Source organism: Ooceraea biroi, chromosome 11, assembly GCF_003672135.1.
Source record: "Ooceraea biroi isolate clonal line C1 chromosome 11, Obir_v5.4, whole genome shotgun sequence".
In the NCBI taxonomy this organism is placed as follows: domain Eukaryota; kingdom Metazoa; phylum Arthropoda; class Insecta; order Hymenoptera; family Formicidae; genus Ooceraea; species Ooceraea biroi.
Window position 1 is genome coordinate 8734742 of NC_039516.1, and position 27482 is coordinate 8762223.

General features: G+C 33.6%; 3 protein-coding genes and 2 long non-coding RNA genes across 13 annotated transcripts in view; 3 read left to right on the plus strand and 2 right to left on the minus strand.

Moving 5' to 3' along the window:
• LOC105276642 (inactive histone-lysine N-methyltransferase 2E) overlaps positions 1 to 11562 on the minus strand; it is a 29303-nt gene extending 17741 nt beyond the window's left edge. For all 4 annotated transcript variants that reach the window (XR_002193076.2, XM_020030788.2, XM_020030787.2 and 1 more), the window contains exon 1: positions 11324 to 11562. The gene's annotated coding sequence lies outside the window, so the exon portion shown is untranslated. The remainder of the gene's footprint in view (positions 1 to 11323) is intronic.
• A 329-nt stretch (positions 11563 to 11891) lies between these two features.
• LOC105276641 (protein MANBAL) lies at positions 11892 to 13548 on the plus strand. Of its 3 annotated transcripts, XM_011334424.3 has the most exons (4): positions 11900 to 12267; positions 12352 to 12476; positions 13027 to 13203; positions 13298 to 13548. In XM_011334424.3, the coding sequence occupies exons 2-4, from the start codon at positions 12468 to 12470 to the stop codon at positions 13394 to 13396; spliced, it is 285 nt and encodes a 94-aa protein (XP_011332726.1). In that variant the 5' UTR covers positions 11900 to 12267; positions 12352 to 12467; the 3' UTR covers positions 13397 to 13548. The 3 variants fall into 3 exon arrangements, with proteins under 3 accessions (XP_011332727.1, XP_011332726.1, XP_026829576.1); XM_011334425.3 differs by having other exon boundaries at positions 11892 to 12476; positions 13031 to 13203; XM_026973775.1 differs by having other exon boundaries at positions 11900 to 12476.
• A 5605-nt stretch (positions 13549 to 19153) lies between these two features.
• LOC105276640 lies at positions 19154 to 20318 on the plus strand. Of its 2 annotated transcripts, XR_003407243.1 has the most exons (3): positions 19192 to 19370; positions 19486 to 19652; positions 19797 to 20267. It is a non-coding gene; the product is annotated as an uncharacterized LOC105276640 (long non-coding RNA). The 2 variants fall into 2 exon arrangements; XR_003407242.1 differs by having other exon boundaries at positions 19154 to 19370; positions 19486 to 20318.
• Positions 20319 to 21157: 839 nt separating this feature from the next.
• On the minus strand, positions 21158 to 21499 carry LOC113562916. The gene is made up of 2 exons (XR_003407246.1): positions 21389 to 21499; positions 21158 to 21300 (listed from the first exon to the last, which is right to left on the minus strand). It is a non-coding gene; the product is annotated as an uncharacterized LOC113562916 (long non-coding RNA).
• A 2137-nt stretch (positions 21500 to 23636) lies between these two features.
• On the plus strand, positions 23637 to 24683 carry LOC113562914 (RCC1 and BTB domain-containing protein 1-like). Of its 3 annotated transcripts, none has more exons than XM_026973676.1 (3): positions 23637 to 23806; positions 23894 to 24052; positions 24584 to 24683. In XM_026973676.1, the coding sequence occupies exons 1-2, from the start codon at positions 23660 to 23662 to the stop codon at positions 24035 to 24037; spliced, it is 291 nt and encodes a 96-aa protein (XP_026829477.1). In that variant the 5' UTR covers positions 23637 to 23659; the 3' UTR covers positions 24038 to 24052; positions 24584 to 24683. The 3 variants fall into 3 exon arrangements, with proteins under 3 accessions (XP_026829477.1, XP_026829476.1, XP_026829475.1); XM_026973675.1 differs by lacking the exon at positions 24584 to 24683 and adding an exon at positions 24277 to 24397; XM_026973674.1 differs by lacking the exon at positions 24584 to 24683 and having other exon boundaries at positions 23894 to 24114.
• Positions 24684 to 27482: the final 2799 nt, after the last annotated feature.

Sequence of the window (27482 nt, forward strand, 5' to 3'; positions counted from 1 at the left end):
CGATGGATTGCGAATGCGCATTGCTCCTCGCAATGGTGGTGATGATGGTGGTGGCGACGGCAACGACGACGATAGTAGTAGTCTCGTCAGAGCGTTGTTGGCAGCAATGGGATTTGCGGCGACCTACTTGGCGTACCTCGACCTTTTCGCACATTGATTCAAACCAAAATTATTCCCATGCGATTATTATTATTTAATCACCTTCGCGATTATCGCTCTTCGAAGTGCATTTGCAAACTAGAAATTAACTCTTAGATTTACCTAGAAATTAATAGCAAAAAATCAATGATTAAATATACCATTTAGCATATTCTTTTAATGTTAAAAGATATCTCAAAAACTTTCGAAATTTTTCTCTGAACAATTTTAAATTAAAATAATTTTTCGCTAAATCGTTTATTAGAATTTCTTTCCAAACTCAAAGTACAAAGTATTAAGAAAAAAAATTAAAGCAAGATTTGACTAGTTTATGTTATTAATTATTACGGGTGTTTGAAATAATTATTCTCTCAAAAATAAATATTACTCTAAAAACATTATTCTTTTTTCGCACTGTGATTAAAACGTTAAATAAATCATATGTTTCATTATCTCATGGGACATATTATTCTGCATGCGATGTTATCAATTTAGTGTGCGTCATTCGCTTGTTGTCAATTGTTGCCGTTTACACGATGCAGCTCGTGTTCAATGGTTCCACTGATCCCTCTTTCGGATGACGTTACAGGAAAACGGTGCTACCTGCGCACGCGCGTGCGACTACAAGACGCGCATTCTATCACTGCATAACTACTTGCTTACAAACAGTCGATATAATAGTTATAACATAAATTTATAGACACAGAGTTGTCCTAAATAGGTAATTTCACGCAAATCATTTAACGTTTGAGAAGTGCAGTTCTAGAATTAAATTATAATTTGTAAATCTTTGTTTTTAGTCGATAAGTGCATTTTTAGACAAAGCAGGAAACAGTTTAAAAATGAGATCTCTCATTATTTAGAGAGTTTTTATGCGAATATATTCTGAATATATGTGAATGTATGCGAACATCTTGGTAAAAAGAGAAAGAGAGAGGCTGATAGAAAGGAGGGGAAGAAAATGCAGCAAAGAAAGCGGGGAAGAGGAAGAGAGGGAAGAAGGAAGAAAGTGTGCGAGAGGAGACGGTGGGAGGGAAGGAGAGGGGGAGAGAGAGGGGGGATTTAAATACTATATACATATATACTAATGTGAATTATAAATTATTTAATGATTTTAATATTATCTGTATTAACCACGGGCAATATAATTACTAGCGTTTTCTCTAATTTTCACTATCCGAATCGGATGTTAGAAATGCAACGATAAAGTGTGAAAATGTAAATAAATCTACTCGCAAAACAAGATTAGTTAAACAAGCTAGATAATGTCTAACTAGATAATACAGAGAAACTGTCTCTTCGAATTTGCTTAACAACATGTCGACACTTGAAAAGACAAACTCAATATTTCAATTGAAAAAAAATCAATGTAATCTATTTGAAAGATGTGCTCAATATCTCCGTTCACCTTCATTCCATCGTTGCATTATGATTAAAGTGTTCTGCAAGTAACTTCATGTTTTGTTCTTAATTTAATTACATCAATTTTATTTAAATGGGATTTTTAAATAGTGCTTGCAAAACATTCCCTACAAAAATTAATCATTTGAAATAAAGGACCACTCGAAGAATACTCTTCTATGATAAATTAAGAAGCTAAAGAAAAAAATGACAAGTTCTTTTTAGAGAGAAAGAAAATTCCAAGAAGAAGTAAAAAATGTGATTTGATATGGTATGGTTGGAAATTGGTACACGTTGCAATTTCTTCTCCAGCAGCATATAATCCTCAGAAAATATTGATTACTCGCGGATACACAGGCAGATACATAAGCGTAATCTACATGCTTTCAGATGTATATATAGTATATCCAGAATTGCTTGCGTGTGCCATACGCGTCCCGCGTCCCCCACAAAACGGAATGCATGTGTCCATGCCTAGTACCATACTGTTGAAACGCCCGCTTCTCGGTCACTTCTACTTCTTCGTCATTCCCTACTAGTCTACCTCGTCTCTTCCTTGCTATTCCCTTATCCTGCTCCTCCTCTGTCTCTTACTCTCTCGTGATACGTGTGCAAACTATACAACAGCGTGCAGTGAACTATACACCATCGACATAAGAATGTACATGGATGGTACATATACTACCAACTTAAACAAGAGGGATCTTGAAATTAGGAGCAGAGAAGCATTATATAGGTACATCGGACGCTTTCGGCTGGACTCGACAGCATTCAGTTCTACCGAATAGTCTACCTATTACTTATTCGATTATGTGTATCAATACGATCTAGATTAGAACTAACAATAAAGAAATCTTGATGTCAACAAACAAGATTAAAGTTTGATTTGAGAAGCGTTGCATTACAAAATGCTGGTACATCGATCGATAAATACTAAGTTTTTCCAAAAAAAATATTCAATCTTCTACCAAAGACGAAAGATTTTCTTGAAAGAAATTAAATCGTTGAAGGGAAGGAGGATACAATACAATGAGAAAAAAACTATTTTATACATTAAAAACAATTTTTACAAAACAAATAGTTTCTTTTTTTCCTTGGTTTCCTCTCGTTCCATTTGCTCTTTTTTTTTTAATCCTCGCTAATAATCGGTATCTCTATATTTCTTTATATTCTCTAATATCTCTATATCTCTATATTCTCTTTTCACTTTTGCGCTATCTTCATACTAAGAATTCATGGAACATGAATCTGTGCGGCGAAAGGATAGAGAAAAAAGATAAGTCGTGGTAAAACGGTGAAAAACTGAGAGTAAAACTGATGGAAATAACCATTGGAAATATGCGGAGATATGATAAATAAATAATGAGATGTGTTAATTTGAAAATTAACGCTACTATGAGAGAAAAATAAAAAAAATAAAAATAATAAGAAAAGTAGAAAATAAGAAAAAAGGGGCGGAAGTATTCTAATTAATTTAATGTTTTGGGATTGTTCAGAGTGTATTTAACGCTGTCAAGATTGTTGCGATATAAATAAATTGTAACAATTGTGAGTATAAGTTATAGACATTAGATTACTATTATTGCATATTATTGAACTATAGAATAATAATACATAACATTTTGCCTTATCATGACACAACTTAAATACATATCAGATAAGAAAAATATTTTTTGAAGATATTTGTATAGTTGTTTCAATATTCAAGCGAGGGGTTGCATTTATTATATAGTTTGAGGTAACTTCGATCGAAGATAAACGGGTCTGTAGGACGTAAAGCTAGGTGAGTTTCTATAGGGCTGCAATGCGATGTTTCGAGGTACACCAACGTTAGTTCGCGAAAATCGTATTGCTTCTTGTATGTATTGGCAGATTTAAAAAGCTGCTTTACCCAAGATACTGAATATTTAAAGCAACAAATCAAGTGCGGTTGTTTATACAACGTGTCCCAAAAGGGAAAGTCAATATTTTAGAAAGTGATAGTACCAATCATTTTAAGCAAAAATGTTAATGCGAAAAAAAAGATAAAAGAAAACTGTCTTAATTTTGACGGTGGAATTTTTAAAAATTTATTATAAAGTGTAAAAAATCTGTCACTTAAACAATAAACGTTAGAAATATTAGAAATAATACGTAATGTCTTTTTTTATTAGTAATTTTACTATATATTCAAATAGCTCTATCTTGGAAATTGTCAGAATAAGACACATATTTAAATGTTTTTGTTTAAAATGACTAACATCATCTCCCAGAATATTGATCTTTCCTACTGGGACACTCTGTATATTTATATTAAGTTTGCGAATAATAAAATACAAAAATATTGTTTTTACAAATATATCATTATTCATAAAAGTAAAAGTTTTTATTACACACGGTCTCAAATGGCGCGAATAATTATTAATTATTATAATAATTGTCTAAATAATAGACGAACAATTAAGTTGCGAAAAGTAAGTGAAAACATACTTTTAATGTTAAGTAAATATAATTTCAAACTTAAAACCTTGGAGCTCTGATAAGTGTGTTTTGTGTATTTCAGAATGCAATATAGGACAGTGTGGAATATAATAAATATTATAATATGCGTAGCAGTGATTGCAGCAAGGAATCTAATGATACTCGAGCTCTAAGTAGTTCCTAAATCGAGATATGCTAACTCCAATTCATTACGTATGTGCCATGACATGTGTCCGCGAAATCTATTCCTTCAAGTATAATAATGTATGAATAGAATACATCGTCGAAGTTTTCAATTACGACTCCATCGTAATACCTATTTCTGATAATGATCAAACACTTCCAAGTAACAGAAAAGTCAATCAAACACACATCATAATTGAACGTGGCAGATCTATAAACGCCTCATGGCATCGTCACTGTACTAGCTGGCGTGTACGTACACGTGCAGTGGCATTTTCGCAATCTTCTTTTCATGCTTTCGCCACGGTCAGTCGCAGCACGTTCGGCCAATCACTGAAAGATGGCCGCGTTTCTCGCATTGAACACGCGCATAGATGTTGTGTAACCTTTTCTACCTCGGATTTTACCTCTCAAATAAAACGATTGAAATGAATGGTAATCAGCAAAAAGAGAAATTTAACATGTTAAATTCGATGCAGCAACTTTGCGTTACAAAACTGTAGAATAATTAGTAAGATTCTTCTTCTGTACAATCGAAAAAAAAGATTAGTGTCATTTACAATTCGTGGTAATACAGACGACTCCAGGATCCCCTTAAGATATGTTACAGATGTCGACAAGTCGATATTCGTCTATATCATTCGATCTTTCGGCAAAAGTCAGATAGATTTGTACTTAATACGTAAGGCTAATATCATTTTCAATACTTTACTGGGCAATCTGCCCAGATCTTGATGGACTAATTTTTTAAAGTTTTTTTTCCGCAACATTATATGTTGATGAATGATTGTGTTATAAAACTTGATATTTCAGTTATAATCATCCAAATTTTCAAGGCACTAACATGTGTCATTAGTTTTAACATTAAATGTGACAATACCATATTGAAACTCGTCAAAACATACTATGGAACAAAGAGCCACTATTAAATTTTGTTCTAAGCTGTGCAAAACAGTTATTGAAACATACGAAATGATGAAAAATGTATACAGTAGTGATTGTTTGAATCGTTCCAACGTAAAAAGATGATATGCTCGATTTCGTGATGACAGAGAGGACTTGCAGCGTGCATCGCTGCCAAAAACAAGTTTACTTCAAGTCTTTTATCAATATTTTCGGAAAAGTGTTTGAAATCCTTCGATCGGGCCGCTGTGTCTGCAAGATTCAGTAAGGAGCTTACTGGTACATATAAAAGTTCTCCCTTATACAGCTTAGCTTCATCGGACCCAGCCGCTTTGGATTATCATCTATTTCAATCGCTCCAACACCATTTGACTAATACATATTTTAAAAGCGTGGAAGATCCTAAAATGCATCGACGATATAATGCTAACGATCATCGATTTAAAGCCGCCATCTTTTTTTCGAGAAGAAATTTGTTAGCCAGCCGATAAAGAGAGAAAAGTATCAGAAAATAATAGCGAATGTTTATTATTTTTTTATAAATAAAGACTCGATTTCTCCAACAAATGCATCGAATTAATTGTCTCATTTAATATATCTCACTGCTCGATCTTCTTGCTACATGAAGTTGGTACGAGATATTACCGTGTTTGTCTTGATATTTCTTCAATATTTCAAGATATAACAATTTATTAAATAAATATATATATAAATATTAAATAAACAAATAATAAATATATACAAATATTAATGGAAATATTAATGGTCCACCAATCAATAAATAAATTAATGTGCACGTGCACGCGCGTAGGTGTATGAAGACAAGACAACACGTACTAATGCGCGATTTATTTCACGAACACTAAAGACAGCGTGCAACATGCACTTATTACTCATGAATCCATCTAATCTCGGAAGTCGCACATGCCGTTAACACACTCTGACGTCATCCCAAAGAAACGCATCAGACTTCTACAGCTAGATGCGCAAATCAATGTCGTAATTCGCGTGATGTCTCTTCGAGACACGCGATGGGAAGAACATTTATAATCAAAGCTACCATGTACATATAAAGAAGTATCACAATTGTTTTCTCGTCATAAATGGAAAAAGTTTTTAATATCCCTTGTTTCTAGTGTCAAAGTTGTGTGAAACTATATTTAATTAATGTAAGCCAAGGTCTATTTTTCTTTAATTTCAATCTCCTATAACATGATCAATCATATACTTACATTTTTAAAGAATTTAGTATTAAAGCTTATAATTCTGGTAAAATTTACGCAGTGACAATATAACATAATGTAAAAAAATAATAACAATCATACAGCACTCTTAACGATACAATAATAGCTCTAAAGATGTGATTAGAATTATATTATATTGAACGATCCCTCCGATATAATTACATAACATAGAAATAAAAAATATATCAAAATTAAACTTTTCGATATTACAAAACCAAAAAATTTAGAAACAACAAAATATATTTCTGTCTTAAAAATGAAACTAACGAACTCCTATAATTAAATTGTATTGAAAATTGAATATATTGTTAGATGCATCCAAATCGTACAACTAACGAGTTCTTTTTAGCTCAAGTAAATAATCGATATTGTGTAATGTGCAAAAATAATGAACGGTAATAATTAATGACTTCATTGACTAATGAAAAGATTCAGTTCTGCTGTTTATACTATGTGAGATATCATGGTTTTATTTCGCAATTCTTTATTCTCATGACTGACAATGATTTCGTGTAGAACTGCAGGTTTATTGTCTTTCTGTTCTATCATGCGACCGAAGATTGTATTGGCCATGATAAATATAAAGTTCATGTTTCTTTAGTAAAACTTCAACAAAGTTCATTATTCAATAAGAATTAAATTACTATAATAGAAATTATCTCATCTGTCAGTTTCTCATTCTCAGTATCTAATAAATTTTAACTCATATAGTATGTATAAAGTAATAATTATCATATCTTAGATTTTCAATATTGAAAAAAATTTCTATTCTTATTGAGAACTCCGTAAAATTATAATCTTAATAATTTTTCTTCTATTTTAATAGTTTTTCATTGACAAAACGCACGCGCATATATGCACAATTAATCACCTTATTGTTCCATCCGCTTTGATTGACGAATTGCTAGGATCGGATTGGCGGAGGTAGAGAGACGTGATTGGGATTAGCATAACTCGTGAATTATGCACAGTCCACTGTAAAAGTCAATCGCGCGATACGCATCACACCGTAATTAGGATCCCTACATCAGCGGTCGAGTGTCGATGAGTGAACCAGAAATACTATCGATCGCTCGCTGTTCGCAAGTCAAAGCAGATCGCGGTTTAAGAGCGGTCTTCGAAGAAAAACGCATGCGACGTTCTTTGTGATTATCTACTCTTCTGTTCCTTTCACGTGCAAATAATGTCAGTATTATAACGATGTGCATGTAGTGTATGTATACAATATAGAAAACTTAGTTTCTATTATTTATTCATATAATTCTTCCCTCCTTAGAGATTTATATATTATAATGCAACATATAATTATATATATTCTTAAACACATTACTGATCATTGATACATTTCAGAATCATGTAGCAATTACATGATTCTGGACTGACATAGTCACATAATCATTACATGTTAACAATACAATTTATAGATTTATGAAACCGAAAATGTGCTCTAATTCTATATATATATATATATATATATATAGAGAGAGAGAGAGAGAGAGGGAGGGAGCAAGGGAGGGAGAGAGAATAAAAGGGAAAGAGGAAAAGAAAGAGGAAGAGAGAAGGAGAAAGAAGGGGGAGAAGAGAGGGAGAAAAAGAGAGAGGGTAGAAGAAAGAGAGAGCAACTTTACATGTTTCGTTTGTCAGTACATGTAAGTCCTTCCGCAGTCGCTATGAGTTTGCTTCGTGACAATCTACCGCTTGCTTTCACAGAGACAACAAGACATCGACGACATTTTGTTGTCGACATGTTGTCTGCGTTCCGATATTCACTGCAAGTACCGAAAATCTATAGTTCACGTTGTGTATACTATAGATTTTTAGAACTTGCAGTAAATATCGAAACATAGCTAAGAAAAATACTTAATCCCAATGCAAAAGTACTTCGATAATAAAGAAATAAATAAATAAATCTAAAACAATAAAAAAGTTCTTGGTCTTTAATTGTTAAGTCCATTGTAAATGGCACAAATGTTTTAATCGAATCTCTTATTATAAAACATCTCAAATCAGCATTCATGCAATGTATCTGTTCATTACCTGCAGATAAATACAACATATCTAGAAATCACTGAATCAGCACATCTTTCGTATAAATCAATCGATAATAGATTTGTGCATAGATGCGCGACGCGTAATGGAATCAAGCAACTCAATAGCGTTTTAATCGAATGCATCCAGATCGAAAGCAACGAGCAACCAATTAAATCCTCGATTTCCACTTTGACGGCGAGATCAATTACCGGAAAGCGTATCTTATCCATCTAATGTATCAAAAATTATATGTATATTGCACTATATACAGATCATATACATACATATTAATATTCCATCACTGCAGAATTTCCATAGTAAATATATATGATTAATTCAATTTAAATTAATATTTACAAGTTGTGGAAAATTTTAATTATTTAAGAAAAATAAGTATGTAATGCACAACTTTTTTTTCTGCGCGCACATCTTTGTTTCTTGATCTGAACTCTAATTATTATATTACGAGTGTTAAAAGAATATGCGCGTTATAGCGCGTGTAGACAGTGTGCCGTCTTGTAGGTATTTGTTAATATTTTATTTTCATTCCGTATCGCGTTAGCACCGACTTTAAGTCAGCCATGTGCACAGTCTAAAAATAGAATATACATCTATGTGAATGTCTGAGATATCTGGGTGGAACAGTAACGAATATGTCCTTGCGTATCCAGCATCTTGAGTATAGATTTCGTGTTTAATAAAATCACAAGAAAAAAGGGATAGAATGCAAAAGAGCTGTAATCTCTTGGATAATCCTTGGATAATCTTCCAAACGATGTTTCCAATATCTTATTCTTCATTGAAATATAATACGATAATCTTTATATTTTAATTTTTTGTTACATTAATCTAAGAAAGTACGAAGAATACGCAATTGAACGAACGTATTGAATTGACCGAAAAGCCCATGCGGATATTTTTAACAAACTTTAAATGCAAAACTTTGTATTAAGAGTTCATAGAAATTTTTGCGTTTAAATTTTGCTAAAAAAGTTCCGCACTTTCACAGTCAGTATTTAGTACTAAATGTATAACAGTTCTCAGACCAACTTCATGCGATCAAACAGACAAGTATAACGCATAGATAGAGCGAATAGAAATTGGAATATGTTACGTGCATTCATGAAAGGATCGTGAAATAAGAGACCAACATGAACGGAGATGACTGGGTGAGTCGGTTGGGGGGCGACGCAAGAAGGGCGAACCAACATGTCCGTCGCGGAGCGAAACGAGCGCCGTCTGGCAACATTTTTCTATTCCCGCCGTAAAATGATTTTGAAGCTTCTGATTTCTCTATGTATTGAATATTGCTAAGTATTTAGGTTTTACGTTAATTAAAACTTAATCTGTACTTAGTCTGTTAAATCATAATATTCAAATCAGCGAAATTATAATTAATATGATAAATGATAAATTGAGATTGTAAATTAACGTTATGTTAATATAGAAAAAAGAGAAAATTTATATGCGAAATTCCTGTTAAAACAATTTCTATTGAGAATTAAATTCACGTAACAAACGTATAAAAATATTTTTTGGTAAATCTGACAGATTGGAGTACACTTAAAGAAAGGAGAAAAGTAAATATTTTTGACAAGAAAGCTGTCATGTGATTAAATAAAAAATTTATGATTATATAAACAGAAGTAAAACAGTTACAAGAAGCTGAATCTGTATATTCCTTTGCAACAAAAAAATTTTATATGCTAATAAATCTGTATTGCGCATGTTATGTTACGAATACGTATTTTCGCACTCTCTTTCTAAATTTATTTAAACTGATACATATATCTGCTAGAATATTAGATTATTAGATTATTTTCATAACTTTTACTCACAGCAATTATTGGAACCGTTTTGTATTGATAGGCAAAAACTCCATTGGATTTAGAATTAATAAGAAGTGTTTAGAATCAATCATCCAACAAAAAGAGTAGGATATCTTATTTAAATATACAAATAAACATTCATCTGTATTATCTGAAGGAACCTTCAAATATTGTAAAGATCATAATTTAAAAGAAGAAATCGTTATTCAAATGATTCTTTGCTATTGAATAGTTAATGCTATTCAAATGACGAGCTGTTACAAACAAACCAGCAATATGAAAATGGCGATATTATGTATAATAACTATTATAAATAATGACTAGATATTTTATGAAAGATCGGTTCTCTATTTATTTGTTATTCTATGAAATAACTAGTTATTATATATAATATCGTCATTATACACTTTAACTGTACATACATATACATATAAGTAAATGTAATCTGGTCCCTATACTATATGTTCTGTAAATTATTTTTCGAGGAACTGATGTGTGCTCGTCATTTAAAAACTTTCAAGCAATTGCGATATAATCCGAGAAAATATGTTTCAGGTTGATAAAAAACAAGCCAGAGAATTTTGTGATGATGTGTGTGCTTGACCTGCCCTCGCTCACCATTTTACCAGCCATTGTTGCCACTACCTGAGACGAAAAATTGCGAATATACAGATCATGTCCTGTCAGGTATCTTTTGCGACTCAACAATGACTTAATAACGCGACAATCGTTTCTGTCGCTGTTTCAAGCCGATGCAAAATGCCGAAATCCGCATTAAATGGTTTATCTGGCTGCTCGAAGACGACGCACTTTTTTTTGGTTAAGTATGACGGGTACGGGTTCGTAAGGATTTCGGGTGATTTTCATGCATATTTACGCAATGTTTTGATTAGAGAATTAGAAGAGATGCGCGACGATACAACTGACAGCTCCGAAATGTTGCCAGAACGACTGAAATACGAACGACGATGACGATGTCGACAACGACAACGACGGATGTTCGACGATCGTAATCGCCAACGGAGACGGATACATCGCTGACAACGGATAAACCGCAGTTTCGCAATAACTTGATGTGATTTAGGTTCCGTGGGGTCGCCGAGTACGTCCGTAAGTCGGAGAAGCGTCACTTACCTTAATGTGACAGGAATACAGAAGTTCGTTCGTAACTCTGATGTAAACACAGACATTTTTTGACGAAAATGACACTAAGGCAGCCGAAATAACGTGCGCACGAACACCGCTTACATCGCAGTCGATGCCACTGAGTCGCGCAATATGGTTTCACGTTATTAAATACCGCGATAAACAAGAGAATTCGCAATCTCCACGAAAAACATCAATCGAAAACTAGAGATGGCAGCCATTCTTCTGTACAAAACAAAGGTTCACATCCACGGACTCGCAAGCGAGAAAGCCTCGAACCCAGCGCACTTCCGACACACCGCCAAGTTCAAACGGGACAGATCGGCCGCGCGCGATATCTATATCGATTTCCGTCCGTCGTGTGTATCCCCGTAACGAAAACAGCTGTTAGCGAAACTGCAGTAGCGCAACAACGAAACGCTACGATGCACGCGCACGATGAATCGGGTCATTCGTGGCAAAATTGCACTCGGACGTTGACGTACAAATGTTCGGCCGAACAATTGCCATTACTACTATTGCCCTTTACCGCGCAGCGTTATCTGGTGGCAGATTTGACATGCACATTCGTGATGTGTTGCCAACGAGAGTTGAGCCGACTCGTGCCGAGCGGACAATTCGGCTGAATTCGGCGTATAAACCGAGAGGCGACCGATATTCGATAAACCGATATTAGTGATAGGCGCGGACGACTCGAGTCGCCGATCGTGAAAGTTGCGTGATTATTTACTGCCTTTGTCATTCCGCGAAATACGTGTTCGTACTGTCGTAACAATTGGGAAAGATCGGAGCATGCACGCGTCCCGGACGCGTAAACAGTAGAAAAGGAAGAAATGTGATGTTGGCAGTATTTGTTGTTTTATGCGAGACGGCGTGGAATAGTGATTATCTCCGGTCACCATCGCCTATTGATTTTTTCGCGTCACATGCATGTATGTGTTTACATAAATATCGTCAAGTATTATGCACGACACAAATTCGATAGGTATTGCCACCGGTATTTTTGTTTACAACAGAGATTTTGAGATTTGGTAGACTGTGAGATGTGACAAGTTCCCTAAACCGGAGAAAGGGAACACGAAATAAAAGGATCGTGCAAGAGCTTACCCTAGAGCTTATCCTAGAGGATGGAATGCAGACAGTAAGTGATACAAATAGGCCGGTTTCCTCTGTTTCCGATTAAATTAATTAAATATTAACTGGTTGGTAAATTTTAAACACAGAATTGCTAAATGACCAAACGTTGAGTCAAGTTCGATGGAATAATTGGCCAATTAAATTAATCAAAGATGATAAAAATCGGTAATAGGCACATCCTCATGTACAACAAAAAGAACGAAATGATAATGCGAGCGTTGAGAACTTAAAAATAAAAACTTATAAATGAAAGAGACATGTGCTTTATATGTCCATCATTTTCTTTAAGCATATGTTTTATATTGAAGTGACAGCTGACTTGCAATTTTTAATATGGTTCACATTGTTAACATAGTACTTATTATTTTTATTGCCTGTGCAAATTCGATGTAAAAAGAATTTTATCATACTTTTATACATTTATTTGTTCAAACATAAGTTAGCTCGAAAAAATGGGCCTTTTAATGAAGAATTTAACATTTTATTTATTTTGCTATAGACAAATATTTCAATACTTGTATATAAATTTTAATCCAGCTTTTGTACTTTTCAAGACAGACATGGCAGATGCAGATCCACAGTTCAAACGCCTTCTGCTACCAGCGGAGGAAACTTTGTTTGAACAGTTGTTGAGATTCGGCCTTTACTTGAGTGCAGTATTTCAAATTGTATGCTTGCTGGCTATAGTGATATATCAGTCTGGTCCATCCGATAGTGTGGCAGCTTTGAAGGTATAATTTTATAATCTTGCATGTCCTAGCTTACAGCAGAAATATAGCTTCTTTATGTAATCCTTCTATTGCAATAATTGTTTATCAATTATAGGATGATCCAAGTGACGTAGAGTGTTCTGAAAACAGTCCTCAAGTAACACCAAGGAGGCCTCATCGACCGCGTAAGCAAGAAAAGAAAAAGAGACGTTAAGACAGTCTTTATTTAATAGCCAAATACAATAATACATTCCAATACAATTATGAATATGATTATGACTTGTACCTCGCAATTTTAGCCTTCAGCACAATTTTTTACTTGTTACGTATCTGTAGAAATGATTTATTAAAAACTTTTATAGTATACTACTAGTTTTATAATTAATTTCCAAATACACACAAAAGATGAAATTGATAAGTAAGCTGCATATTTGGATGCTGCATCAGTGTGACTGAAAACATTTAGTGGACCACATTTCCATCTGTAATCCATTGCTAAAAAGAAGTATCAGCTTACTTGTTGGTTCACAGAAAGTTTTCTAGCAAGAAGACAGACAGATCTATCAACATGAGAATTCATAAAAACTGTTTTCTAAACAAAGATGCTCAATACACAGGCATGCTGTTTCAATAAAAAGTTTTTAATAAAAGTTGTGACATTAAAAAGTCGCTTAGATCAATCTAAGCTTACTCAAGTAAGCAATAACAATATAATAATACAACATTTTGTTTTAATATTTGTGTATCAAAAACATTTTCTACAAAAACAGTGATATTAAAAAATACTGTTAATTGTGAATAAAGTTAAACGTTACTAAATTTTATTTTCGTTTATGCATCTTAGTCAAAAATTAGGAAAACAATAATGAGCATGAAAACTTGAAAATCAAGTTACAATCTTGTCAAAAACCTGTCTTTTAAGTAGCAAAGTGACATAAAAAAAGAATAACATCATTTTTATTATTTCTTATCAAAGATGTGATATCAGAATAGTTGTATTTTTATTCAACAATACATATATTTGTAATATAATTAGAGAAGATATTTTTTTTAATATCATAATTAGAGAACTTTTTTTATGTATATTCATAAATGAAACAATGGAGAATTTTCAAACCTTCACTACATTACTAAATATTTGATGGAACTATATCATTATTATAAATACTTAAATGTTAATTACATTAAATTAAGGAGTAAATTTTTTATTAGGATTGTATTATAGGATATTATGTATGTTTTATTACGATATTTTATTATTTATAGGAATATTATTAAATTATTTTTTGCTATATAAACAATAATGTGATATTATTAATAGATACCAGGAATTCTCAACCGTGTACCTGCAGAGCTATTTGCATGCGCCTGCGACAATGTATTAAATATCAGAAAAAGAAATAAAAAATGAAAATTATTACAATTTAGATAGTTATAAATATCTTTATTTTATTTAAATAAGGTAAATGTCTCAAATAATTAAAAACATGACTTTCTGTCCTTTATTCTCTCACGGTAGTTATCAAATCCCCCTTCAAAAAAAAGAAAGTAAATTAAAACTTAATGTTTCACAAAAAAGCATCGCACTAATTTGCATCTCTAATAAATTAAACTTTTGCATCTCTCCCTTTTGTCACTATTTCTGTATCTGAGTCTTACAAATATACCTAATATTGAAACTTTGTAAATATTCCAAAACTTAGCAAAATTAGTCAGGTTGGGAAAATAACACATTAATCCATAATCTAAAATCGATTTCGTGAAACTTTTGTACATTATCAAAACTATAATCAGAGAGAAGCCTGAGAGCGGTCACGCTCGCGTTTTAACTGTAACGCCTCAAACGTGGACATATGCGTTCCACTTGACGCTCCCAACGCTCGCGGCGTCATTCTATCTTTATTCAATATTCAGTGAGCAATAAAGACAGAATCACTTCAATCACTTCAATGTCCACGTTTGAGGCGTTACAGTTAAAACGCGAGCGTGACCGCTTTCAGGCTTCTCTCTGCTATAATATTCATTTGCATATCCTAAGAAATTCTGTTTATAGACAATTAAAATGCTTAATATAAAAATTTCGCAATTTGTACGCACAAAATCGCAGTTTCGCAAGGTGGGGACACAATTAAGGAATATGAGGATGCTTGTCGAAGTGATTTTAGAAGCGTAATAAAAGAAAATTCTGTACAATCCTGTCAGAATCCTGTATTCTGTAAAGGAGAATCGAGAATTCTCTTTTATTACGCTTTTAAAGTCAATTTGAAAGCTTCATTATATTCCTTTATTTTATCCCGAGTTCGCTCAACAGCAATTTGTGCGTACAAATTGCGAAATTTTTGTAAAAAGCATTTTATTGTGCAAATATTGTGCGATGGCAGCACCATCGCGAAGAAGTTCACTAGCAGCTCCAGCATCCCCTTAAATTTATCTGCAGATGCTGTATAGATCATTTCATTACCTCAATATAGTTAGCAGACAAATATGATAAATCTTTTTTTTATTGCAATCGTTTGGGAATCGTTTGGGAAAGTTTAGGAAACAACTTTTAGAGTTTGGGAAATAATAGTTTTTTAATAATTAATGAAAATTAGTTGAGTGTATAGTTAGCAGACATCATTCCAAATAATTTTCTTTTTCGCTTCTTTCAATGCCAAATCATTTGGGAAATACCCTATAATGTTTTCAGAGTTTGGGAAATAATGATTTCCCCTCAAAATCGAGTTGAAAGTCATCACCCAGACGTGCAGTATAATCTAGGGAATAATCTAGGGACTTTTTGACTATAGGCTATATAATGGAAAAACGTTTATAATCTTTGATATTTCTCATTGTTTTCCATTTCAATAGTTTGGGAATCGTTTGGGAAAGTTTAGGAAACCACTTTTAGAGTTTGGGAAATAATAGTTTTTTAATAATTAATGAAAATTAGTTGAGCGTATAGTTATCATTCCAAATAATGTTCTTTTTCGCTTCTTTCAACGCCAAATCATTTGGGAAATACGCCTGTAATGTTTTTAGAGTTTGGGAAATAATAATTGCATCTCAAAATAAAGTTTCATGTCATCAACCAGACGTCAAGCCAAAACTCTAGGGATTTTTTGACCATAGCCTATATAATGGAAAATGTTTATAATCTTCGATATATCTCATTGTTTTGTAATGTTTTCTATTGCAATCATTTGGGAATCGTTTGGGCAAGTTTAGAAAGGTACTTTCACAGTTTGGGAAGCAATAATTTTTATAATTAAGAGGATCCTGGAGTGACTAGTGAAACAGTGTTGCCATTTGCACTCATCACATACAAAACTTACAGTTGAAATGCTTTTTATAAAAATTTCGCAATTTGTACACACAAAAATTGCGGCGGCCACCACTCGGGATAAAATAAAGAAATATAATGAAGCTTTTCGAAGTGACTTTAGAAGCATAATAAAAAAGAAAGGTGTATTCTCCTTTACAGAATATAGAATACATATAAACTTTCTTACTTTAATATTATTAACTTTTTATACTGGGAAAGTATATGCTTGGGTGGAAGAGCACGAGGAGACGGGCTTCGCCCGTCACCTAGTACTCATCCACATAAAAAAAATAACAAAACTTTTAGGTGACCTGAAGTACTGCGTGGAAGTTACAATATAGAACCTTGCTTTGCGTGGAACCTCGCTTCACATGAATTGAAAACCTATTTCAGAGAGAAGCCTGAGAGCAGTCACGCTCGCGTTTTAACTGTAACGCCTCAAACGTGGACATTGAAGTGATTGAAGTGATTCTGTCTTTATTGCTCACTGAATATTGAATAAAGATAGAATGACGCCGCGAGCGTTGGGAGCGTCAAGTGGAACGCATATGTCCACGTTTGAGGCGTTACAGTTAAAACGCGAGCGTGACCGCTCTCAGGCTTCTCTCTGCCTATTTGGAATATAATTTGCATTGCAAGTACACACACGTTTAATTTCGCGCATTTTGACGTCACCGCGCATGCTCAGTCAGTGTGCGCTACGCCCGTAGACCGCCGGTATGACAGATTTCCTAACCCCGAAGCTGTCATTTTTCAGTAGGTGATAACTTTCTTTCTAGTTGAGAGCGACGATTTTCCTTCTCGCAATCGTATTTTTTCATCAAAATAAACGATATTGCAAAGTTAGAAGGAAATCGGTGAGGAGGCCCGTCTCCTTAAGTATTACCAAAAACTATTATTTCCCAGACTCTAAGGCCGGTATTCATAGTCGGATCTTATATTTAAGACCGTCTTAAGTTTATCTGCAGATGTTGTATAGATCATTTCATTGGCTACGGAGTATCTGAAGATACACTTAAGACGGTCTTAAATATAAGATCCGACTCTGAATACCGGCCTAAAAGTGGTTTCCTAAACTTTCCCAAACGATTCCCAAACGATTGCAATAAAAAAAAAGATTTATCATATTAGTCTGCTAACTATATTGAGGTCATTTCATTGGCTACGCAGTATCTGAAGATACACTTAAGGGCGCAGTCCCATGGTGTGGAACGTGCGCAATGCGGAATTGGCGGAATGAAGTCCGTCCAATCATAAACGTTCCACCAACTGTACTCCGCTGAAATGTATTTTCCTATGTCCCATGCAGCAGAACTTGCGGAAGCGCAATTGGCCTCCGCCAATCACATGATGTTTTCCGTAGATTCTTCTGTTGTGTCTATCGGAATAGCGTATATTATTGGCGCGCACAAATTACGCTTCCGCGTTTTCCGCTGCATGGGACATAGGAAAATAAATTTCAGCGGATCGGAATTACTACGAGTCTATGCACGTAGGCAAAACGATGAATTCTGAAGAATTGTTTGTTGTTATTTGTGAGCTATTAAAAACATTAAAACAAAGTTGGTGTGTATTTAAAAAACAGGAGATACGTCGCAAAATTGTAAAACTGTATTTTTTATACAGAATTGAAAGAAAAAATGAAAATATACAGAATCAACGGAAGTGTTGGGTATGAAGCATATTTAGTGCCGAAAGAAGATTGCTACAAGGAGCAAGCGATAATCTTGTAAAAGAAATGTTGGTCGAAGACATAGAAAAATATATAGATTATTTTAGAATGCCATCACAATTATTTAAAACGTTATTAACATTGGTCTAACCAATCATCATTAAAAAATATGTTGTTCGAGAATCTATTTCGCCTGAAATGCAGCTCCTGATTACACTGATAATACAATCTAAAACATATACTCGAGACTTGTGAAGCTATTTACTGACAATACTATTTACCATATATTTTTTGCAAAGACAAATTAAAAATCATTTTGCAACGCCTTTTCCCACTGGTAACTTAACGCACCAGTACCTTGAAAGTATGTCGAATATGCCTCTCTGATTGCAATAGCATTGCTATTACTTCGACCTCCACGAAATGTCATATTGCTAACTCCACGACAGACGTGAGTAACGTGATTCCGCGATAAAATGAAAATGTGCGGAAAGAAATCGGCGGAACGAACGTAACAATGATCGAACCAATCACGAGCGTTCCGCCAATTCCGCATTGCGCACGTTCCGCACCATGGGACTGCGCCCTTAAGACAGTCTTAAATATAAGATTCGATTATGAATACCGGCCATAGACTGCGTTACTGTTGCGCAGGGTCGGGTAGGTATAATACATAAAGTATAATACAATTTTATACGATGTATTATACGTAACAATTTGTGACATGTATATGTAATTCATGTATAATACTTACAGATGGCGCTACATTAGTCATAACCTCATGGTCATGATTATGCAGCATATACTCTGATACTATTTTAGTTGCTATGGTTACTTAGGCCGGTATTCATAGTCGAATCTTATATTTAAGATCGTCTTAAGTGTATCTTCAGATACTCCATAGCCAATGAAATGATCCATACAGCATCTTCAAATAAACTTAAGACGGTCTTAAATATAAGATTCGACTATGAATACCGGCCTTAGATAATAGTCAAAATTATTTTGCGAAAATTAAAAAGATAATGATTAAAAATAATTAAAAATAATAATTATGCATCGTGTTGGGCGACCTATAGTATAACAGAGATGCGCCAATGATCACGTGATTGCGATATTTTGCTGATTGGTCAGAGTAAATTGTATAAACGTAGCCGCTGCCATGTTGAATTTCTCGCTGCCATGTTGAATCTGTCACTATCTTTCATACAAGTTTGTACATATTTCTTTTGACGTCTTTATTTTTCATAGTCGTTTATGTAATGAATTATTTTCATTTCTTCATTAAATAATGTTTTGCATTAATTGTCGCTTATTTTGTGCACAGAATTTACCATGCCAACCAATTGTGCTGCAAATCGCTGTACGAACAACAGCAACAAAGGTTATGTAGTATTTAATTTCCCAGCAAATGCAGATTGTCGTAAGAAATGGATAGCTGCTCTTTCAAAGAACCCCGATTGGTGACCCACAGCTTCGCAAAGAATTTGTGAGGTGAGTGATACTAATAGAAATTTACTGCATAACCTTTGTTGCTGTTCGTACAGCGATTTGCAGCACAAATAGTACCTGTATTTAATGTGTTACTACAATATATTTTCCTCTGTTATATGCAATTTATAATATGTAAAATACAAGAAGGCACCGAACCAAATTTACTTGTTTACGTTCAGCAACAAATTCAATTTCCGATGGCGTGAAATGTACCTATGGGAAGAAAATCACAAAATGTTTTGAGTTTAACAGTAAGTTACATTGTGTTATTAATGTCTTATATTATGTTATTTTCCGAAGTGCAAAGTCAAAGCATACTGCACATTACTACTAACCTCGCAAACTTTTTGAGAACTACTAGGTGTCCAATTCTTGCCTCTTCCAACCGCAGCAATCCATTTTTGTTTACCCTTTATCACTCCTGTTGGAACACCTATATGCATTGCAACTGGATGGCATAGCGAGTGGTAATGCTGTCTGTAATACAAAGAACACAATAAATAACTTGACAAAGAAATCAGCGTCGCCAAATCAAGAGATACTGTAATATTTCTTATAGAAAACAAGAATAAACAGTAAATATATTGTTTCAATATATTTCTCGAATGCAACTGACATTTTTTACAATCAAAATTTATTTATAATTTATAATAATAAAGATTTACCTCATATATGTGAATCGTTAATCACAGATATGTTATTCTCGCCTTCACACAGTCTTATAACGTCACAGCAATTACGTCACATATGGTCTGCATTGGCGTCGCAATGAATAAATTTGCCCATGATGCCGCCAGCCAATCGCGACGAAGCTGGTCACATGACCTCGTGTCGCCTCTCTCTCCTAGAGGCTCTCTACTCCCTCCTGTTATTCTTTTCTCCATGGTCGAACGTCAGCATGGAAAAGTACTTTACTTTCTACACCGTAATAATTCGAAAACCACATCAGTGACGTATCTAAAGGAGTAAAAAAAGATATATCGATAGTCACGTCCGTAATATTCTAAAATATTTAAATATATAAACATATGTATATATACAGGGTGTTTCAGAAATAGGTGAGCAAACTTTAAGAGCATATTCTACTTGTACTCATTGTAAGGGTGAAAAAAAGTCATATCACCAAAGGTCCGAAAATGTTTCCTTTCCAAGTTGTAAACACTTTTTATTTATAACAAACTGTGGTAAAAAAAACTTAAAGACACTTAAAGACATTGCTGAAAATAATTTCCTTCTGCATGGATTCAGATTTTGAACCCCCTTTTCTAAAATAAAATAAATTAAATCAGTCTTTTAGATGCACCTACGTTCAAAATATATCCTTAAAAGTTCATTTTCTCCTGAATACCATTCTTTAGAAAAATGAATAGTATCAAATAAAAACATTGTCATGGTATCAGTTGAGTACGCAAAATGACGAACACAGCATCGAACACAACATTTTAACTATGTACATTGCTGGAAAATACCCATTATGAATGCATAGTTACATAGTACAAACGGATTAGGTCCTAAAAGCATTGGCACTGGCTGCTTTAATTATAAAAGTCCTTAATGTGCTAACGTCATCTAGCTCGGCGAAAGTTTCTGACATCGACACGGCTGTCGTGTGCTCCAAAGCAAACTCGAAGCAAAACTTCTCCAGCTCCTGAAAAGGAATAGAATTTTAAATTACTCATCTTAAATGTAACATAGTCTTAGCGCGACAGCAATATTGTAAACGCAGTAATTATTACCTGCATATTCTTCTTGATAACGGAGTTGTAGAGAGGTATGACGTTTTTACAGTGACCTCTTGCTTTACTATGTTGATGCAATGTCTCTTGAGATCAGTTTCACAGTATGCATTAGTCAAATCCAAAAGTTTCTATAATGATACGCATTACTCCAATAATTAATACTCACATATTTTTATACGGGAGGGTATCAATTGCCCACATTGCAATTGCGCACATGGCGCACTAGGTCAATAAAATTAGTCAAAGGCCATAGCCGGATAAGCATACTAAAAGTGCCCCCGGCGAGTTTTGGAACGACACTTGGACTGTTATTTTGTCATTATAACAAAACATTTTCCCAAAATTTCAGTCCTTTAATTGTATTATTTTTTCTCGAGTTATTGAAAAAAATACGATTTTCAGTTTTTATTTTTTTTTCTTCCATAGATATTATAGATGGACTTCTGTCGATTTTTTTAAAAAGACTTATTAATATAAGACATAAAAAAACTTTTTTTCATAGTTCCCGATTTAAAACTCCATTTACAAAAACAATAATAAAATTAAAAGTAACTTTTCCGAAATGTTCTCTCTTCGAGGTACAATCACTAAACTTTCACAGAAAATTCTTCCTCTTTATGAAATTGTTTTCAAATTTTTTCAATTTTTTCAAGTTGGTGCAACATCATGAAAAAAAATAAAAATCATTTTTTCCTTTTATTTTTGCAGTAAAATAGACAATTATTTTATTTCTCTCAATACAAATATAGTTATAATTATACAAACAAGATTCTAGAAAGAATTTTTATACAAAAAATCATAATTTTTATCGAATGTGATCAACAAATTAATTTTTTATCAGTCTTCATCACTATCTTCAGTAATTACTACGGTGCTACTCTGTATCGTAAACAGATGGCTCAAAATTTCAGCTGGTCTTATTATTTTTGCTAAATATCTCGCATAAGATAAGTAATATACAGCTAGGGTGTATTACTAAAGGTGTTACAAGCTTATATTTTTAAAACTAGATGAAGTATGAAATTTTTGTTTTCCAGCAAATATTTGGTATCGAAAATAACATATGATGAAGTTAGTCTTTTCCTAGGTGGAGTGGTTAAAGTCACATCAAGGACATTTTGATTTTTTAACTGTCGACATATAGTTTTTGAATGGCGCTAATTTCGAACATTTGCTTAAAGGATTTATTACTTTGTTTTGTTATTTCTATTTGTTTTGTTATTATGACTATTTGTGGTCAATCTACTTCAGGAGACGGCTACAATCGTACGCAATAAAAAATATATGTCGACAGTTAAAAAATCAAAATGTCCTTGATGTGACTTTAACCACTCCACCTAGGAAAAGACTAACTTCATCATATGTTATTTTCGATACCAAATATTTGCTGGAAAACAAAAATTTCATACTTCATCTAGTTTTAAAAATATAAGCTTGTAACACCTTTAGTAATACACCCTAGCTGTATATTACTTATCTTATGCGAGATATTTAGCAAAAATAATAAGACCAGCTGAAATTTTGAGCCATCTGTTTACGATACAGAGTAGCACCGTAGTAATTACTGAAGATAGTGATGAAGACTGATAAAAAATTAATTTGTTGATCACATTCGATAAAAATTATGATTTTTGTATAAAAATTCTTTCTAGAATCTTGTTTGTATAATTATAACTATATTTGTATTGAGAGAAATAAATAATTGTCTATTTTACTGCAAAAATAAAAGGAAAAAATTGATTTTTATTTTTTTTCATGATGTTGCACCAACTTGAAAAAATTGAAAAAATTTGAGAACAATTTCATAAAAGAGAAGAGTTTTCTGTGAAAGTTTAGTGATTGTACCTCGAAGAGAACATTTCGGAAAAGTTACTTTTAATTTTATTATTTTTTTTAAATGGAGTTTTAAATCGGGAACTATGAAAAAAAGTTTTTTTATGTCTTATATTAATAAGTCTTTTAAAAAAATCGACAGAAGTCCATCTATAATATCTATGGAAGAAAAAATAAAAACTGAAAATCGTATTTTTTTCAATAACTCGAGAAATAATACAATTAAAGGACTGAAATTTTGAGAAAATGTTTTTGTTATAATGACAAAATAACAGTCCAAGTGTCGTTCCAAAACTCGCCGGGGGCACTTTTAGTATGCTTATCCGGCTATGGCCTTTGACTAATTTTATTGACCTAGTGCGCCATGTGCGCAATTGCAATGTGGGCAATTGATACCCTCCCGTATAAAATATGTGAGTATTAATTATTGGAGTAATGCGTATCATTATAGAACTTTTGGATTTGACTAATGCATACTGTGAAACTGATCTCAAGAGACATTGCATCAACATAGTAAAGCAAGAGGTCACTGTAAAAAACGTCATACCTCTCTACAACTCCGTTATCAAGAAGAATATGCAGGTAATATTACTGCGTTTACAATATTGCTGTCGCGCTAAGACTATGTTACATTTAAGATGAGTAATTTAAAATTCTATTCCTTTTCAGGAGCTGGAGAAGTTTTGCTTCGAGTTTGCTTTGGAGCACACGACAGCCGTGTCGATGTCAGAAACTTTCGCCGAGCTAGATGACGTTAGCACATTAAGGACTTTTATAATTAAAGCAGCCAGTGCCAATGCTTTTAGGACCTAATCCGTTTTGTACTATGTAACTATGCATTCATAATGGGTATTTTCCAGCAATGTACATAGTTAAAATGTTGTGTTCGATGCTGTGTTCGTCATTTTGCGTACTCAACTGATACCATGACAATGTTTTTATTTGATACTATTCATTTTTCTAAAGAATGGTATTCAGGAGAAAATGAACTTTTAAGGATATATTTTGAACGTAGGTGCATCTAAAAGACTGATTTAATTTATTTATTTTAGAAAAGGGGGTTCAAAATCTGAATCCATGCAGAAGGAAATTATTTTCAGCAATGTCTTTAAGTGTCTTTAAGTTTTTTTACCACAGTTTGTTATAAATAAAAAGTGTTTACAACTTGGAAAGGAAACATTTTCGGACCTTTGGTGATATGACTTTTTTTCACCCTTACAATGAGTACAAGTAGAATATGCTCTTAAAGTTTGCTCACCTATTTCTGAAACACCCTGTATATATACATATGTTTATATATTTAAATATTTTAGAATATTACGGACGTGACTATCGATATATCTTTTTTTACTCCTTTAGATACGTCACTGATGTGGTTTTCGAATTATTACGGTGTAGAAAGTAAAGGTACTTTTCCATGCTGACGTTCGACCATGGAGAAAAGAATAACAGGAGGGAGTAGAGAGCTCTAGGAGAGAGAGGCGACACGAGGTCATGTGACCAGCTTCGTCGCGATTGGCTGGCGGCATCATGGGCAAATTTATTCATTGCGACGCCAATGCAGACCATATGTGACGTAATTGCTGTGACGTTATAAGACTGTGTGAAGGCGAGAATAACATATCTGTGATTAACGATTCACATATATGAGGTAAATCTTTATTATTATAAATTATAAATAAATTTTGATTGTAAAAAATGTCAGTTGCATTCGAGAAATATATTGAAACAATATATTTACTGTTTATTCTTGTTTTCTATAAGAAATATTACAGTATCTCTTGATTTGGCGACGCTGATTTCTTTGTCAAGTTATTTATTGTGTTCTTTGTATTACAGACAGCATTACCACTCGCTATGCCATCCAGTTGCAATGCATATAGGTGTTCCAACAGGAGTGATAAAGGGTAAACAAAAATGGATTGCTGTGGTTGGAAGAGGCAAGAATTGGACACCTAGTAGTTCTCAAAAAGTTTGCGAGGTTAGTAGTAATGTGCAGTATGCTTTGACTTTGCACTTTGGAAAATAACATAATATAAGACATTAATAACACAATGTAACTTACTGTTAAACTCAAAACATTTTGTGATTTTCTTCCCATAGGTACATTTCACGCCATCGGAAATTGAATTTGTTGCTGAACGTAAACAAGTAAATTTGGTTCGGTGCCTTCTTGTATTTTACATATTATAAATTGCATATAACAGAGGAAAATATATTGTAGTAACACATTAAATACAGGTACTATTTGTGCTGCAAATCGCTGTACGAACAGCAACAAAGGTTATGCAGTAAATTTCTATTAGTATCACTCACCTCACAAATTCTTTGCGAAGCTGTGGGTCACAATCGGGGTTCTTTGAAAGAGCAGCTATCCATTTCTTACGACAATCTGCATTTGCTGGGAAATTAAATACTACATAACCTTTGTTGCTGTTGTTCGTACAGCGATTTGCAGCACAATTGGTTGGCATGGTAAATTCTGTGCACAAAATAAGCGACAATTAATGCAAAACATTATTTAATGAAGAAATGAAAATAATTCATTACATAAACGACTATGAAAAAATAAAGACGTCAAAAGAAATATGTACAAACTTGTATGAAAGATAGTGACAGATTCAACATGGCAGCGAGAAATTCAACATGGCAGCGGCTACGTTTATACAATTTACTCTGACCAATCAGCAAAATATCGCAATCACGTGATCATTGGCGCATCTCTGTTATACTATAGGTCGCCCAACACGATGCATAATATTATTTTTAATTATTTTTAATCATTATCTTTTTAATATTTTCGCAAAATAATTTTGACTATTATCTAAGGCCGGTATTCATAGTCGAATCTTATATTTAAGACCGTCTTAAGTTTATTTGAAGATGCTGTATGGATCATTTCATTGGCTATGGAGTATCTGAAGATACACTTAAGACGATCTTAAATATAAGATTCGACTATGAATACCGGCCTAAGTAACCATAGCAACTAAAATAGTATCAGAGTATATGCTGCATAATCATGACCATGAGGTTATGACTAATGTAGCGCCATCTGTAAGTATTATACATGAATTACATATACATGTCACAAATTGTTACGTATAATACATCGTATAAAATTGTATTATACTTTATGTATTATACCTACCCGACCCTGCGCAACAGTAACGCAGTCTATGGCCGGTATTCATAATCGAATCTTATATTTAAGACTGTCTTAAGGGCGCAGTCCCATGGTGCGGAACGTGCGCAATGCGGAATTGGCGGAACGCTCGTGATTGGTTCGATCATTGTTACGTTCGTTCCGCCGATTTCTTTCCGCACATTTTCATTTTATCGCGGAATCACGTTACTCACGTCTGTCGTGGAGTTAGCAATATGACATTTCGTGGAGGTCGAAGTAATAGCAATGCTATTGCAATCAGAGAGGCATATTCGACATACTTTCAAGGTACTGGTGCGTTAAGTTACCAGTGGGAAAGGCGTTGCAAAATGATTTTTAATTTGTCTTTGCAAAAAATATATGGTAAATAGTATTGTCAGTAAATAGCTTCACAAGTCTCGAGTATATGTTTTAGATTGTATTATCAGTGTAATCAGGAGCTGCATTTCAGGCGAAATAGATTCTCGAACAACATATTTTTTAATGATGATTGGTTAGACCAATGTTAATAACGTTTTAAATAATTGTGATGGCATTCTAAAATAATCTATATATTTTTCTATGTCTTCGACCAACATTTCTTTTACAAGATTATCGCTTGCTCCTTGTAGCAATCTTCTTTCGGCACTAAATATGCTTCATACCCAACACTTCCGTTGATTCTGTATATTTTCATTTTTTTTTCAATTCTGTATAAAAAACAGTTTTACAATTTTGCGACGTATCTCCTGTTTTTTAAATACACACCAACTTTGTTTTAATGTTTTTAATAGCTCACAAATAACAACAAACAATTCTTCAGAATTCATCGTTTTGCCTACGTGCATAGACTCGTAGTAATTCCGATCCGCTGAAATTTATTTTCCTATGTCCCATGCAGCGGAAAACGCGGAAGCGTAATTTGTGCGCGCCAATAATATACGCTATTCCGATAGACACAACAGAAGAATCTACGGAAAACATCATGTGATTGGCGGAGGCCAATTGCGCTTCCGCAAGTTCTGCTGCATGGGACATAGGAAAATACATTTCAGCGGAGTACAGTTGGTGGAACGTTTATGATTGGACGGACTTCATTCCGCCAATTCCGCA